Raw genomic sequence first — 16,426 nt, 5'->3', positions numbered from 1 at the left:
GTTTGAACTACGATAATCATGTATTTCTCCTTAACATTCAAGCCAACCACCAACCCTCTGTTTCTGGGGAAGACAGAAACATAGAGGGAAAAATTAATGAGAACGTAAAAGGTTTATGCCTGAATTTAAATGGCCACTGATCTCTAGGGAGATGGGCATGTTATTTCTCTATTTGGCAAGAAGAAAGGACTTGGTCCAGGCCAGAATCACCGGAAGGGTAGCATTCCCACTGCTGTTCAGGCACATTCTTCTGTGGGCCATGTAGTGTGTTGGAAGTTATGCATGTGATTTTAGCCAGCCAGGTCTGAACTTGATATTCACTCTGCACCCTGAAGGCTTATGAGTTCTTCCAGGGCAGAGCCTGCTCGCTCAGCTTTGTATCCAACACTGTATCTGGCACATAGGAGCTGTGGCAGGAAGAGTACTCGTACTATCAGGTAACCGTTTTTGACCACTTACTGTATCACAGCCCCTTGTTAAGACCCTCATGCTTATTATCCCACTGAATCTCCATACAATCCTAAGAAGTTATCCTCATCTTGCAGATGAGAAAACTGAAGTGTAGAGGTTAATAATTACCCCAGGTCATAAAGGTAGGATGTGTCAGAGTTGGTGCTCAACATACATCTAATGAGTAAGTGACCGACCAGTGGTCTGCCTGGTGCTTTCACTGCCCTTCTGAATATAGTAGGTATTTCTTGCCTCTGGGCCTTGACTGAAAAAATGTTCCAGACCTGAGAACTCCCTAATGGCAGGTGTATACAGGTGCACACAGCTCTTGGGGGAACACACAAAGCCCACCTGTTCACCTCTTAGATTCCAAAGCAAACAGTTCATGGAACTAGAATGACATTCTCTGCCCATCAGTCCAGACGAGAAGTTTCCTGCCAGCACTGACCCCAAAGTCGCCATGCCACCATCCAGAGTTGGTGTGAACTGGGGAAATGGCAGACTACCAGGACCTGTTTCCACTTTGCAAATTCCTGACCTCACCGGTCAAGCCAGACAAGACAGGTGAGACCCATCAGCAAGCCTGAGGTCAGGCCATGTCTGGACCCAGGGCAGAAGTCTTGTTCTGAACATGGCAGGGACAGGTGGTTCAGAACATGGCCACGTGCACCTCCTGGAGTTGAGGAGATACCCTCAGAATTCCCACCATCCGGGGAAAAGGATTTGTTGAGCATTTCACAGGGGTCCCCCGTTCCTAGCCTTGTCCTCCAACACAAGGGGCTCTGCTTGTCTCTTCGCAAAACAGCAGCAGAGTAACCACCCTTCTTTTAAGCTCATCTTCCCCCAGCGTGGGCAGGAAGGCAGAGGCACATCCAATGAACTCAAGAAAAGCATCTCCATCAAATCGGGGGTGGGGAGGATGGCAAGGTTTCCCAGAGGATGCGAAGCTTCAACTAAATCCTGAAAGGCAAGTAGCACAAGCCAGGTAGTGAAGAGGAAGAGATTTCTGGCTGTAATAGTCACAGTAACTCGCATCAAACAAATCCTGCCTGTGAGCCACACACTGCACTAAGCACTCTACCGTTATCATCACTTAATTTCATAGGATTTTTCACATTTCCTGTCTGATTCCCCTACGACAATGTCAGCCCCACGAGGGCAAGGATTTTTCTCCACCTCTGTATCCCCAGTGCTTAGGTTAGTGCCTGGTATACAGGAGGCCAATGAATATTGCCAATAAATCTTTCTCTTTCCATGGTTGCCAGGTATTCATATACATGTTTAAATCCATGAACCCAAAGTAAAACTGACTGTACAGTTCATGTAGGAAGCCAAAGAAAGGTAAAAACACGAGTACTTGTACACATCCATCTACACACTCAACAGAACTTGAAACACTTTTCCCAATAACTGTAAGATTGAACCGGTTTCAAGGAGACAAACGTTTGAGTGATAATCCAACCATTTCCAAAGTTACTCCTCCAGAAAGAAGCATACCTATTGAGATAACAGAAGATGGCGGAATGTCCTTTGGACTTCCAAAGGTAAAAATTAAATACATCACATTTAAATAAGAAGGCCAAAAATGTGATTTTACTCACAGCATGCTAAGTCTTTTTGAAATTTTAAATTGATTCCACCTCCGTTTTGTTTTCATTCAAAACAAGTCTAGGGAAGAGTACCAGACTGAGAGCTGGGCCAGCTACACCTTCATGCCAGCCACACAAAGGAAAAGCAATGTTTTAAAGAGAGGTTATATAGATGAAATATTTGGAGTTCTTTAAAAACCAAACTTTAGAAATAAATTATAGCTATGTGGGAAAGCTCACACTTAAAATCAGAGAACTTCTATTTTGGAAAACTGAGTGTAGGCAGTCCCCTCCCCCAGGTAATTCTTAAGGCTCCTGTAGAGCGGCCATGATTTCACAGGACCTGCGCCCTAGACCACAGATCACCGGTCCAAGGACGGGTGCCCATGCCAAGCAGGGCCAGCAGTTCCGTGGGTATGCAGACTTGGTTGCAGAGGCCAAGTCGTCTCTGTAGCTGTAAGACATAAAACTCAGCAGCTGTTGGCAACCAAGTTTACAGTGAGTGTTATGGACCGAATTGTTTCCCTCAAAATTCACAGGTTGAAGCCGACAACTGCCAGTGCGACTTTATTTGGAGACGGGGCTTTTAAGGAGGTAACCAAGGTTAAATGAGGCCATAAGGGTGGGGCCCTAATCCAATAGGACTGGCGTCCTTATAAGAGGAAGAGACACCAGGGATACAGAGGAAAGGCCACATAATGACACAGTGAGAAGGCGGGAGGGTGCAAGCGAAAGTGTGTGGGGGGGTGGTGCTCATGAGAAACTGACAGTGCTAGCACCTTGATCTTGGGCTTCCAAGCCTCTAAAACTGAGAGAAATAAACATCTGCTGCTTAAGGCGCCCAGTCTGTGGTATTCTGGCATGGCAGCCTGAGTAAAGACAGTAAGGAAGAATAAAGCCGCGGAGCAGAAAGTACATGAGAATTCCCATTCCATTTAGTTATTTCTAAAGCCCAACAATATTCTTGTGTTGGTTTCAAACTTTAGGATCCTTACCATAGTCTCCTGTGAGTTTAAGCAAATTTAAATTGGACGTCTTTCATTTGCAACTTAAGTAAAAAATTAGACTTCTGAACAGCAGGAAATTTACCCCTGAATGTAAAGAACTTTAAAACCACTTTAGGAGGGAACCTGAGATGTATTTCATCTCTTTTATAAGATACATTTTTTAACAATTACCTCAGGTTTTCCACTATAGGTATTATGAAGATATTATATGATATGGTTGGAGTTATTAGGAAATCTGGGGTCTACTTCTCTTTGCTGTCGGTCTCACCACTCTGGGCCTATCTCCTTCCTACTATGAAGTTATTTCTGGAAATCACAAAACTCCTGACACCACCAATGCCTGATCTCGCCACACTGAACGGTGTTAAGTCACTGCACCTCAAGATGACTCCCCATCTGCAAACCGAGTGTTCCTTCCAACACTAACACTCCACACGGTCCAGGACTTCCAGCCCAGGGGCCTCTCAGGGGTCTGCGCCCCACTTATTCCTCTTTTGTGTTTCTGCGTCTTGCTTGTGTGGTTTTTGCTTTCCCAGTCCTGCTCCTTGTTCAGCTCTTCTGGCTACTGTGTGCTATCTGGATCCTTTCTTCTGTCTGGCCATCAGGTTTTTGACTATTTGGAGAGTAAGAGCATGCAAGGGCCCATGGGTCTCTCAGAGGCAACTGCAGGGACTCATCTGGAGAGGGACCCTTAAGGATGCTCACAGGCCTTTACAGCTTATTAGTCCCCAAAAGGGATAAAAGGAAGAAGTCTGACAGCTAACAACTGATGTGTTAACATCTGCTTACCTTTGGTAGATCACAAAGGGGTAAAAGAGGTCCAAGAGATTGACAAAGTTATGAGAATCACAGTATTCTCCAAAATTCAGAAGGCTTTTCCCCCTTATTTATATTTTTTAAAATATAAACAAGCGGGGGGCTGGCCCCGTGGCCGAGTGGTTAAGTTCACACGCTCTGCTGCAGGCAGCCCAGTGTTTCATTGGTTCGAATCCTGGGCGCGGACATGGCACTGCTCACCTACAACTAGAAGGACCCACAACGAAGAATATACAACTATGTACTGGTGGGGCTTTGGGGAGAAAAAGGAAAAAAATAAAATCTTTAAAAAAAAATAATAAAATAAAAAAAATAAACAAGCGGGGCCGGCCTGGTGGCACAGTGGTTAAGTGTGCACGTTCCGCTTCTCGGTGGCCGGGGGTTCACTGGTTCGGACTCCAGGTGCAGACATAGCACCACTTGGCAAAAGCCATGCTGTGGTAGGCGACCCACATATAAAGTAGAGGAAGATGGGCACGGATGTTAGCTCAGGGCCAGTCTTCCTCAGCAAAAAGAGGAGGATTGGTGGCAGATGTTAGCTCAGGACTAATCTTCCTCAAAAAAAAAAAAAAAGTTTATTCTGTTGGACTCCACAGGCTATTTTTCTGTACTGATCCAAAGGTAAGCTAACTCAGGCACCCAGGAAAATAATGCAAATACAGAATGCTAAAGTGAGGGCAACACTAGCAGTGAAATGCTAAAGAAATGGTCTCCGAGACTATTTTATAAAGGTCGAAGACGACCCTGGAAGATAGTGATTTATCCATTGAATAGGTTTCCAAAACCCAAACCAAATAAAACGCAAGCACATTAAATCTAAATTACAACACTTTATTGCAGCATCGGCAAAGTCAGATTTCTGAAGCTGGTGAAGATCGGGCAGCATTTCCATGTGAAATGTTACAACTTTACAAGTTTTGTTTCTCATTTAATTCTACATGCAGAAACTGAAACATGGTAAAAGAAAAAATGCAAAATAGCTAGAAAAAAAGATGTAATCAAGTTGCAGCATACAGATGTGCTCTTTAACTAAATTACTATGCCTATTGGAAAGCAAACGAAAGACAACTATCCTAATAAATTAACAGATTGCCAGAAACAGACTAAGAACCCTCATTTCTATTTAGTGGGGGGAAAACAAAACAAAACAAAACAAAACCAAAAGCAAAATAAAAGCTCTACTGTTTCCATACTTTGTTTAGAGACAGAGGCTGTAAACCCATGAAGGTCAACAAAATCTTCTGATCCACTTCTTGTTGTCCTTCGTCCATTTTCTGTGACATGCTGACTGGCACGCTTGTTGTCAATGATACTTACAATGGGCTCAACTCTCCCTGATCTTAGGCTGGTGTCAGACTTCCCTAAGCCATCTGAACTCACACTCTTTTATACTAATAAGCTTCACGTTTTTCTTTTACCCCAATAGGCAATTTTATATTACTGACTCTGATGGATAAAACCGATTTTTCTCCCTCATCCCTTGTTCCTCTTGAAACAAATTCCTAAACAAAAGCCTTCCTGGTGGATTATCTGGTATCTGGATATCTTTCATCATTTTGTTGTCCTGCATGTAAGTTTTACTAGGAGATTTTACTGCTTGCTCTATACTTTTCTACTGTAGTCCTGGAGCCCCCAAATGTATCTTCTTCCAACATGGGATGTTCAATTCAGAGACACTGTAACTCAAATCAAGTTTAAAACTCAAGTTCATTTCCCCATACCATTACCATTACAACCGCTTCTTCTCCGGCTCAATCATCTCATTGACGCTCTTCTTGGTGTAACTGCTCAGTAGTCAAGTTAACCATCTCATTTCATGACTGCCATTCTCAAGAGAAGATTAACCCTCACGTGATTTCCATTACAAAAGGCCGTTTATGCCTTATCTGGAAGCGTCGGCTTGTTCCGGTGTTGGCAGAGGCTGCTGTTTCCGCCTCATGGCCCCAGCCTGTCCCAGGTTTAGATTCGCAACTCTCTAGACCGACATGCTGAGATGTGTCCACTGCTCTCATTCAATTGCTGGAGGACTCCACTATCCACAACATCAGATACAGGACCTAATGAAATGACACGTGCTGCTGGATCAACGTCTCCTGGAGGCACAAACAGGGCAATGTTAAAGCACTACTGCTAAGGACAAAGCTCCAGCAAGAAAAGGCCCCCTATCACCACCAGCCACTGCTGCCTGACATCTCCTGATAATCAGTGCTTTGTAAAGAGCCCACAAACTCCTCTGACGAAGACGCAAGACGGGCGCTAAAAAGAGCAATTCTGACCATTTTTGGAAGGGGTGATCCCAGTACATTTCCTACTTTCTAAGATGCTGAGAATTCATGCTTTGTGTTATGGCTCAATTGTTTACCCTCAAAATTCATATGTTGAAGTCTAAGCCCCAATACCTCAGAATGTGACCTCATTTGGAAATAGGGTCACTGCAGATATAATTAGTTAAGATGAGGCCCTATTGGAGTAGGATGGCACCCTAATCCAGCAGGACTGTGTCCTTAACAACATGAGGAAATTTGGACACAGACACACACACAAAAGGAGAATGCCACGTGCAGACGAAGGCAGAGAGCGGACGGTGCTGTGGAAGCCCAGGGAGGCCAAAGATTGCTGGCAAGCCACCAGGAGCCAGGAAGGAGGCCTGAACAGATTCTCCCTCACAGCGCTCGGAAGGAACCAACGCTGCCGACACCTGACCTCGGACGTCTGGCCTCCAGGGCTGTGAGGCGACACAGTTCTGTTGTTGAAGTCACTCAGTTCATGGCACTTCGGAACAGCAATTCTAGCAAACTAATACAGCTTGTTTCTCACAAGGCAAGTTACACTAGCAAGAAGCTTTCAAAAAATAAAATGCAAACGTGGAAAAGTCTATCTTCAGCTGGATATATCCATAACTCATGCAAAACTGAACTGAATTGGAAAAAGGTCAATAAAACAAGTATTCCCTGAGAGAACTATTAAATAACTATCACTTATTTAATCTTACAATAGGGACATAAAGAGAATATCTATTAAAAAATGCACACACTCCTTAAGATGGGCTAAAAGTCTGATGGTATAACCCCTTGCTATTCAGATGTGCTCTGCACTCTAGCAGCTTTGCCATCATCTGGGAGCTTGTTAGAAAATGACCCAGAAGCAGCAGTTTATAAGAGTCAAGATGATTAAAATATGTATTTTAAAGTTTGAGAAGCACTGATATAATCCACATGAACTTGTAGCATAAACCACATTACTGCTAATGCTTGTCAGCCGTGAAGTTTCAGTTTTTTCAACACTAGCAGAGTGGAAAACTACCTTGTCCTGTACTAGAGAATACCTGGATAACTGTTTTACTTAGAGCTCTAGTGCTATTTTAACTCATTATAAGCAAATGCCTATAGTTTGTTAGAGAATTTCTGCCCAGTGAAAAGGGCTAAAATTTTAACTTACAGCCCTATTTCAATCCTGATTAGAAAATACAAAAATCATTATAATTAATGTCTGGGAGCCTTATCAAAATCCACAGGGAAGAAAAATTTTAAACTGCTTTAATAACCAGTTTCCAAATAAATTTCCCTTTATCTACCATATAACATCAACAATATTAATATCTAATTTTTTTAAAAAGCACTAGCCCAGTTAAGAGTCAAATGGGAAACAATTTCTCAGACTTCACTCACAGAATTTTCTTTTCCCTCCTTTGTAGGAACTCACCGCTCAGCATGTTCTCCCTAAGATACTTGATGAACCATCGCTCTACATACACATCTTGCTGCCAAAACTGGCCCAGCATTAAAAATAGAAGAAAATAAAGGGGAGCCAAACCACTGGGAGACTCCACCCCACCAGTTATGTTCTTTCAAATGACTACATTTCTTCACTTAATACTTAAAAAACGGCAAAGAAACTTTGGTACTCGAAAGGCTCAAAAACTCACGTTTACATATGTTTGCTTGTTCCTCTACCATGTTCATCTGCACCTGCATTTTTAGAACACTGGCTTTGAAAATACCATAATACTCTACAAAGGGCCATTTTCAAGAGTGATAGACAAGTTAGGATTTTTTTTCCAAGTTATGATTTTAAGAAGAGATTTAAAACAGGTAGGGAGAGTAGCTCAAGAGATGGAACTCTCATGAAATCAGGAAAACAAGAGAGAAGAAGAGCTAGAAGCAGAACATAGGAAGAAAGTTTACTAAATGACTAAGCATAGATTTTTAAAAGTCCTGTCCATTCAACAGATATTCACTGGCCATCTACTATGTGCCAGGCACCAAGAGCTATGGAGGAGATATGATGGAAAAATGAGACACGGCTCCATCTCTGCCTCAGTCTTTGCTCTCACAGGGGACAGAGACAAGCTGGCAGGCGATTAGTAGGACGGGGTCTGTGGAAATAGAGGGAGCCAGGACAGCATATACACACTGACCTATGTCAGACTTTAGAATATTGAAGTAAGACATGAAGGAGGAACAGGAGTTAGGCGGGGAAAGCAGGAGAGGACTGCAAACAGAGGGAGGCAAAATAGAACATAATCAGAAGAACTGTAAGGCCAGCTTGGTTGGGAGGAGGGGAAAGATGAGCAAGAGATAAAGCCAATAAGGAAAGCACATCCCCATCATGCAGGGCCATGTTAACCAAGCTGAGGCGTTCGGACTTCATCCTACAAGCCACGAGGAGTCACTGAAGGGTTTTAAGCAGAAGTGCTCTCACAGTCAGATAGCAGATGTGCATTTAGAAAGAACACTGTGGGTCTGGCAGAGACAATAAACTGGAAGGGGTTCAAACTGGAGACTGGGAAGGAGATCAGGAGGCTGCTGGCAGGATTCCAACAGGAGGTGATGGTAGTTTGATGTAGGATCTCGGCAGTGGGGGTGGAATAAAATGGGCAAGTGTGAGAGCCACTCAGTAGTAGAATCAGAGGATGTGTTAATTAACCAGACATGGAGGTTGAAGGAGAGAGAAGAGTCAAAAATAAAACCTCCTTTTCTAGTTTGGACAACTGGGTGAGCGGTGCTTCCACTCACTGAACAGGAGAACAGAGGAGGAGAGAGGCTTGGGGGCGGGGGACAGCCCGAGTTTACTTTCCTATGAGACATCCAGGTGGGCCGTTTAGAAGACAACTGGATATACCATCAGAAACTAAAATGCGTGGCGTGGGCCAGAAATGCTGCTGGTAAGTGAGCCTCGGGAGGGGAGGACACCTCCTGTGGAGCGTACACAGAGTAAGAGAGGAGGGCCTAGGACTGACCTGAGGGACACGAGCATCTCTAGGCAGAGGCAAGCCCAAACAGGAGCCAGGAGCAGGAGGAGTCAGGGAAGGACAAGAAAAACCAGAAGCCTCAGAACCACAGAAGACAAGGGAAGAGAGCACACCAAGGGGAAAGGGAGGGTTCACATGCTCAGTGCCCCGGGACAGCCTAGGGGACTAGAGACTGAAGGCAGGAGGCGGCAGCTCAGGGCTCCAGTGAAGGCAGCTTCAGGGAACCGGCAGAGGGAGGCAGCAGACTACAGTCAGACACAGTGAGTGGGGGGTGAGCAAGAAAAAGCAAACGTAACCAATTCTTCCAAGTCTGACTAAGAGAGGGGCCAGAGGGAGGGAAGGAAAACAGACCGTTAAGGAAGAATTTTGAAAAATGACTGAGTAACTGGTAAGAAACTAAGAAAGGCATACTCTGTGTTCATATACGCATCTCTTACAGCAGCTGTAAGTTTACACGTTTCCCCTATGCCTAAGAAATGCTGGCTACTTAATAGACTCTCGATTGATTCTTTTAAATAAATCTATGACTAGGGGAGAATCAACTCTTCCAAGTACCTGTCCTTGGCTTTCCCACTGGACTACAAGCGTGAGGGTAAAGACTCTGTCTTCTTCTACCTTTGAATTTTCCACAGTGCAGGACTGAACCCATGGCAGGTGCTGTATGCTGACAGGAAAAATACTACTGCAAATACCAATTATATATCTAAGTTCCTTCTTATTGATTCTGAAAAGTCATTCAAACATTTAAAAATTAGGAAAAGACACTACACTTGCAATATCCAAATCAAAAAGGGATTAGAGAATTAATAGAAATAATTGTTCAGAGATGTCAGGCTGCATGGACAGGTGAAGTTGATGGAAAAACATCATGGTAAACATAATCTAATAGTTTTGTTTTCTAATAACAAGATAAGAAGAGGGAACAGACATTATCAAGAACACTATGATATATATTTAAAGCTACTCTAAGAAAATATAAAAGAAACTAAAATTTTCATGGCCTGTTAACTTAGCCAGCTTCTACATTTTAGCAGCAATAAAAGCTTTTATTATAGGACTTTAATGAAGTTTGCACAACTAAAAATAATCTAGTATCTTATTATGCCTAATTAGATAGGTTTGTAAATCACTTCTAACTTGGATTTCTAAAAAATAAAACACAGATCCCTAAACTGCCATGACAAACCAATTTTCATTAAATTGCAATTTCATTAGAGTTGTCTGAGCATACAGTTCAAAGAAAAATGTTATTGGCATCACATAAATATATTCAGTGAGCAAAAGAGATAGGCTCCAATATCTGCATTTTTTCCCAGTGCTACTCTCTTCAACAATGAACTACTGCGGCTACCCCCAGCACATTCTCTTCTACACCTGCTCGCCTGCCCCCAACAAGAAGGTGACATCTGAGGGAGGCAGTATATCCTCAGTCTAAACACTAACACCCTGAGAGAGATCAGTAAGAGCAGCAAAGACAATGTCCCTTTGATCATAACCCAACCACAAGACAGAAAATTGAATTGACGGTGTGGGTCTTTAGATCAGGTTACAGAAAAACTTCAAATAATTTTACTCCTTAAAAAAAGATGAATGAGATGTTATCAGGAAACATCTTCAATGTGAAATTCTTTATATAGAGTTTTATTTTACATTAAACACCTCAAGTTTAAGTAGAACTGGCATGGATCCCAGCAGGACATTTTATAATTAAAAAAATAAACAAAAACTCTCAAAACAAACTCAATCTGCATGCTTGAAAGTCTAGCAAATAGCTTTTGAGTTTCTGTAAACATTAAGATTACTTAACACTGACCTAAGAAATCCTAACATAAAGCCTGTGATTTCTCTCCAACCAGTCTGTAACTAGTCCTCTCTATAAATAAATACCAAAGAGAAAATTAAAAAATCTAAAGAAGTCCACTCACAGAGAGTGAAAGATCTCTGTGGCTGAATTCAAGATTTTCTTTTAAACTGTAACTATTTAACACCCAGGTTTTCTTCTCTCAAATAGCTACAACTCAAAGACTTTTCTATTTTGCTAATAAATAGGCCTTTATCACTAAGCAGAATCCAGAACTATCTAATTCATTCATACGGACATCATGAAAAACAAAGAGCTGAGGAAGCAATGAGAGACTCCTACCTCCCACCAGTCTTAAAGATTAGATCCGCATTAGGCGCTCCCTTTGGATGTTGGTAACGAGGCCGCCGCTCCCGATTGGTGTTTGCTGGAGCGGGGCGCTGGGCAAGAGACTGCAGCATTTCTGTAATTAGGAGCAAAACAGAAAATGTGGTTAACTCTGGCAAACGGACTCCCCTATGAAGCAAATAAAATCCCAGGGAGATGAAGTTTATTAGTTCTGTCAGGTGGCTGACTAAAGAAAAATAAGCATTATGCAAACTAAAATGATTGAGAAGTACTTAAAGGGCCTATCAGGAGATGAGGTGTGCTCTTTAGTAGCATTTAATATCCATGTTCCCCTTATTGTCAATTTGGCCACTATGTAAGCGTCCTGTGAGGCAGTAAAACAGAATAAGAAGCACTCTAGCACAACTATGAGCACAGTGTTGGGAGCCAGACAATATTAGTTCAAATCCCAGCTCTGCCACTTATATGCTATGGGACTTGTGGTTCAGTTTCCCTAAATGTAAAATGGGAATGATGATAACACTTGTCTCACAGAATTGTTGTGAGGATTAAATGCTTTGCAAAAGCACAAAAAAACACAGTCCAGTCCATAGTAAGCACTTGGATACTAAGTGTTAGCCATTATTATTATTAAGAATGTTGAGCATCAACTGGGAAAGAAGATTCTAGAAGTGGGATTTAAAGATCGAAAACCAGATATTTATTTTCACAACAATCTCTTGCACAAAAAGTCGTTTGTCAGTACAGTGCTATATAAACAATCATGTTACAGTTCTAGAATCTGGGTGCCACAAGAATGCCAAAAGGCTGGCTTATGAGATGCCCATGGACTCTATACACAAGGTTCCAGTTAATCCAAGAGTGCTGGGTATGTCTGCACAAAACAAGAATCCTAATTTGAGTACACCCTCAAATCTGAAGGAGCACGGGGTCCCCGAGACCAGGATTCCCAAACAGACAAAATGAGTTGATAAATATTTGCTGAATTAATTTGCTCACAGTTGACTGGCAACATGGGGCAATAAAAAATTGACTGTGATCTCAGTTGCAAAAACAGCTCTAACAGTATGGAATTATGGAGGGAGCAAAATATGAAAATTACATTACTGTTATTTTACAAGTAAGTGAAAGAAAAATGAAGACAGAATAGGATAAGAAAAAAATCAATCTCTCAGGCTGAATACATGCAAACATGACATGAAAAGGTAAAGAATAACAACTCTGATATTCTATATTTAAAATGTCCAAAAGGCATAAAAACTTTCCACTTCTGCTTTAACATGATTTATACCTTGATAATCTTCTTGTTCTTGCCGTTCATTGATATCTAGTGTGAGCTTTTTCATTCTCATCCTCTCTTCCTGTTCTGCCTGTTGCTGGTTCCAATGATTTGCAGCAAGTTGGGACGACATGGGTACATTAAGGATCTTAAACTGAGAAAAAGAATACAAAGGAATCACAGAGGGCTTGAGAAAATAAAGACTTCAAATAAAATAGTAGAATTAAGCGAGTTTAGAAAAATAAGAATGTCTTTCTTTTGCTGTAAGTCAATAAAGACAATATCACCTAAGAACATAAACAGATACTAGTATGACTCTACTAGAAACAAACCCATTAGGGCTGGATAGGAAGTAAAAGGCCATCAAGTTCAACCACCATGAAAAACAGAAGGCCCCTCTTTCCTGCACCCTTTTAGAAGTGCCCATTCAGCAAGAAGGGATCATTCTCCAACCTGCAGGCCCTGTCATGCATGGCTAATTGTCAGAAAGGCTTTTAGATTGCTAACTGTAATCTGCACTGTCTTCATTCAAATGGTTCCGCCCTCCTGACCTGTACAGAACAAATCTAGCTCACCTTCAGTATTAATAGCCCTTCACATTTCTAAAGACAGCTGTGATGCTGGAAAGGAGGCAGAGTTAAGCAACTGACCTATGGGGATCTATTTCTCTGCTAGGGAAAAGAGTCCTTATCTATGGAATGTTTTTGTTTTTAGCAGGATGTCCCCGGTTTAGGATTGCGCAAGGTAAACAAACCTTTGAATTTATGGGCCACGGCTCCCCAGAAATTGTTAAGCTACATAACTAAGTATAAAATGGAGATGTTTCATAACCTAAATTCTCTCTGCTGTGTATAATTTGCACACTTCACTTGAGAGACCTCCTCTAACACTTTGGACCAAAGGCACGTCTGATGCAGACAGGAAGGACTTGGGGAGCTGTGCTTAGGAACCCAGACCTCTCTCTCTTTGATCTACGCCTTTCGAATACTTGCATCCTTGTAACACTGTGTAAGATCTCTGATTCATCTGAGTCTGATTTGACAATTTGATTCTTTGTATTATCTCAGATGTCCTCTCTCGGTACTTTCTTTCATGACGCATTTTAGTCAACGTTCGTCTTAAAATGTAATACCCAGAACACTAAATGCAGAAGGCCAGGCACACTCAGGTGAAAAATATTAAGTGTGGGTGTGAAACTATCTACAAATCCAAAACAACCACATTTCACATTATCACAGCAGATAATTGAGTGTCTCACATACCACACTGGAACTACACGTGAGCTAGCCCACCTAGCCGCCAGCCGAGCAGGCCTCTCACCTCCCCGGTGAACTTAGTTTGACGCGGCCCATTCTTAGTGGTCTCGTACGGACTCCAATGACCACTTTCTATTTTATGAGCTCACAACTACCTTTCTTTTAAAAAAAACCTTAGTGAGGTATACCGGACATACAATAAACTGCACAAACTTAATTTGAATTCACAATAGTTTACATCGTTGTGAGATTTCAGTTGTACATTATTTCTTGTCTGTCACCACATAAGTGCTCCCCTTCACCCTTTGTGTCAACCCCTCACCTGCCTTCCTGTGGTAACCACTGAACTGTTTTCTTTGTCCATGAAACTGCACAAACTTAAAATGTACAATTTGGTAAGTTTTTTTTTTTTAAGATTTTATTTTTTCCTTTTTCTCCCTAAAGCCCCCCAGTACACAGTTGTATATTCTTAGTTGTGGGTCCTTCCAGTTGTGGCATGTGGGACGCTGCCTCAGCGTGGCTGGATGAGCGGCGCCATGTCCGCGCCCAGGATCCAAACCGATGAAACACTGGGCTGCCTGGAGCATGCTAACTTAACCACTCGGCCACAGGGCCAGGCCCCAATTTGGTAAGTTTTGACATATACACAAACTTAAGAAAACCTCACTGCAATTGAGATAATGAGCATATCCATCACCTCCAGGTTCCTCTTGTCCCTTTTGTAACCCATCTCTTCCTCCACCCCATCCCAAGGCAACCGCTGGCTAACCTGCTTTCTGTCACTATTCATTAGTTTGCACTTCTAAAATTTATATAAATTGAATCATACAAGATGTATTCTATTTTGTCCAGCTTCTTTTACTTAGCACAATGATTTCGAGATGCATCTATGTTGTCATACCTATCAACAGCTCATTCCTTCTTATTGGAGAGTAGTGCTTCCTTGTATGAATATACCACAATTAATTCATTCACTTGTTGATAGTATTTGGGGTGCTTCTAGTTTTGGATTACTATAAATACGTTGTACATTCATGCATAAATGTCTGTGTGGACAAGTTTTCATTTCTCCTAAACGAAAAATGCTGGGAATGGAAAAGCTGGGAAAATCTGGTGTGTTTTACTTTTTCAGAAAAGAAAATGTTTTACAAAGTAGTTGCACCACTTTACATGCCACTAGCGGTATATGAAAGTTCTGGTTCCTTCACATCTTTGCCAACACTTGGTATGGTCAGTCTTTTTAATTTTAGCCATTCTAGTGAGTGTACAGTGGTATTTTCATTTTGGTTTTAATTTTCCTTTTCCTAATGCTAACATCATCTATTTTAAAACTCAATCTAGAATTGTGCTAAAAGCTGACATCAGGGGCCGGCCCCGGGGCGGAGTGCTTAAGTTCGCACGCTCTGCTGTGGCGGCCCAGGGTTTTATCGGTTTGGATCCTAGGTGCAGACATGGCACCGCTCATCAGGCCACGTTGAGGCGGCATCCCATATGCCACAACTAGAAGGACCTGCAACTAAGTACCAGGGGGGATTTGAGGAGAGAAAGCAGGAAAAAAAAAAAAAAGCTGACATTAAGTTTACTGGATTGGGAAGTTTTCAGAACGTATTTTTTCCTTGCTCTTGAAAAGAGAAATATTTGCCCATTATGAATGTTTGACTACTGGGCCATTCTGTAAGACTTTTCTAAGTTTAATGACAACTGCTCTAGAATTGCATAAGTTCTCTCAGTCCTTAAGAATATAAATTGTTTATGTCTGAAGACAAGGACTCATTTAAAGTACATAAACTATCACTTTTGATATCATCTGCTTTTACCCAATCTTTAATTTACCCTTTTGGGTTGAAAATCTTTCTTTTTCATGAAAAGTAAAGTGAATAGTTGTTTTTTCTATAATCTCTCCACAAGCAGTGGGATTACCTTTCCTTGTTCTTACGGCTCTGAACACAGCCTTTTAAAAAAGCACTTCCACATCCTCTTAAACCACGTCTCCTTTAAAAATTGCTGGTTGTGGGCTGTTTATTTCTAAATTCTAGTGCATATGGTCTGAGGATGGTCAATTTTTCCTTCTTCTACAATTATGAATTCTATGCTATCTTTTTTTCTGCCCCTTCCTCAAATTTACTTTCATTTCCACGTTATAAGCAGTTCCTTCATGAAATATATACTTGTTAGGGAATGCCAAAAAGAAGTTAAGAACAAGGACTTTTGTAGACAGACAGACTGGGCTCATACCTCAGCCTTACCATTTATTAGTATGAAACAGCAAATTACTTAAGAACACTCTTTTACTCACCTATAAAATGAGAATATCAATACTATCTTTTAGGGTTGCTGCGAGAATTAAATGAGATAAAATATGTAAAGTGTCTAATGTAGTGCCTAGTACATAGTAGGTACTCCAAAAATATTACCTATTAGGAATACATTTAAATATAAAGTTCAAAATAAAAGTCTCCCTCACTGCTTCCTATACATTCTGAAAATAAAACTAGCAAAACAAAATCACAAGTCAATTAAAAAAAAAATCACCTGCTCAGCAGAAAGAGCTCGCCAACCAGTGGGCAGAAAGTGAAATCCTGAACTACTTCTGAATAACTGTCCTTAGGCCTGTGTAGTACTCTGTATC

At 41.6% G+C, this 16,426-nt stretch overlaps 1 protein-coding gene across 3 annotated transcripts in view; it reads right to left on the bottom strand.

Annotated features, from left to right (window-relative positions):
- Nucleotides 1-4,679: 4,679 nt before the first annotated feature.
- The window catches only part of UPF2 (UPF2 regulator of nonsense mediated mRNA decay), a 112,531-nt gene continuing 100,784 nt past the window's right edge, over nt 4,680-16,426 (bottom strand). For 2 of the 3 annotated variants that reach the window (XM_070601553.1, XM_070601551.1), the window contains exons 20-22: nt 12,554-12,695; nt 11,257-11,377; nt 4,680-5,955 (exon numbers count right to left, since the gene is read on the bottom strand). In XM_070601553.1, coding sequence (XP_070457654.1) covers nt 5,946-5,955; nt 11,257-11,377; nt 12,554-12,695 — 273 coding nt within the window. In that variant the 3' untranslated portion in view covers nt 4,680-5,945. Of the gene's footprint in view, nt 5,956-11,252; nt 11,378-12,553; nt 12,696-16,426 lie in introns of those variants that run through there. The other variant, XM_070601554.1, reaches the window with a different exon arrangement.

The sequence above is a fragment of the Equus przewalskii genome, chromosome 30, assembly GCF_037783145.1.
Source record: "Equus przewalskii isolate Varuska chromosome 30, EquPr2, whole genome shotgun sequence".
In the NCBI taxonomy this organism is placed as follows: Eukaryota; Metazoa; Chordata; class Mammalia; order Perissodactyla; family Equidae; genus Equus; species Equus przewalskii.
The sequence above is the reverse complement of the archived record's forward strand: the minus strand, read 5'-3'. Positions and strand labels throughout refer to the sequence as shown.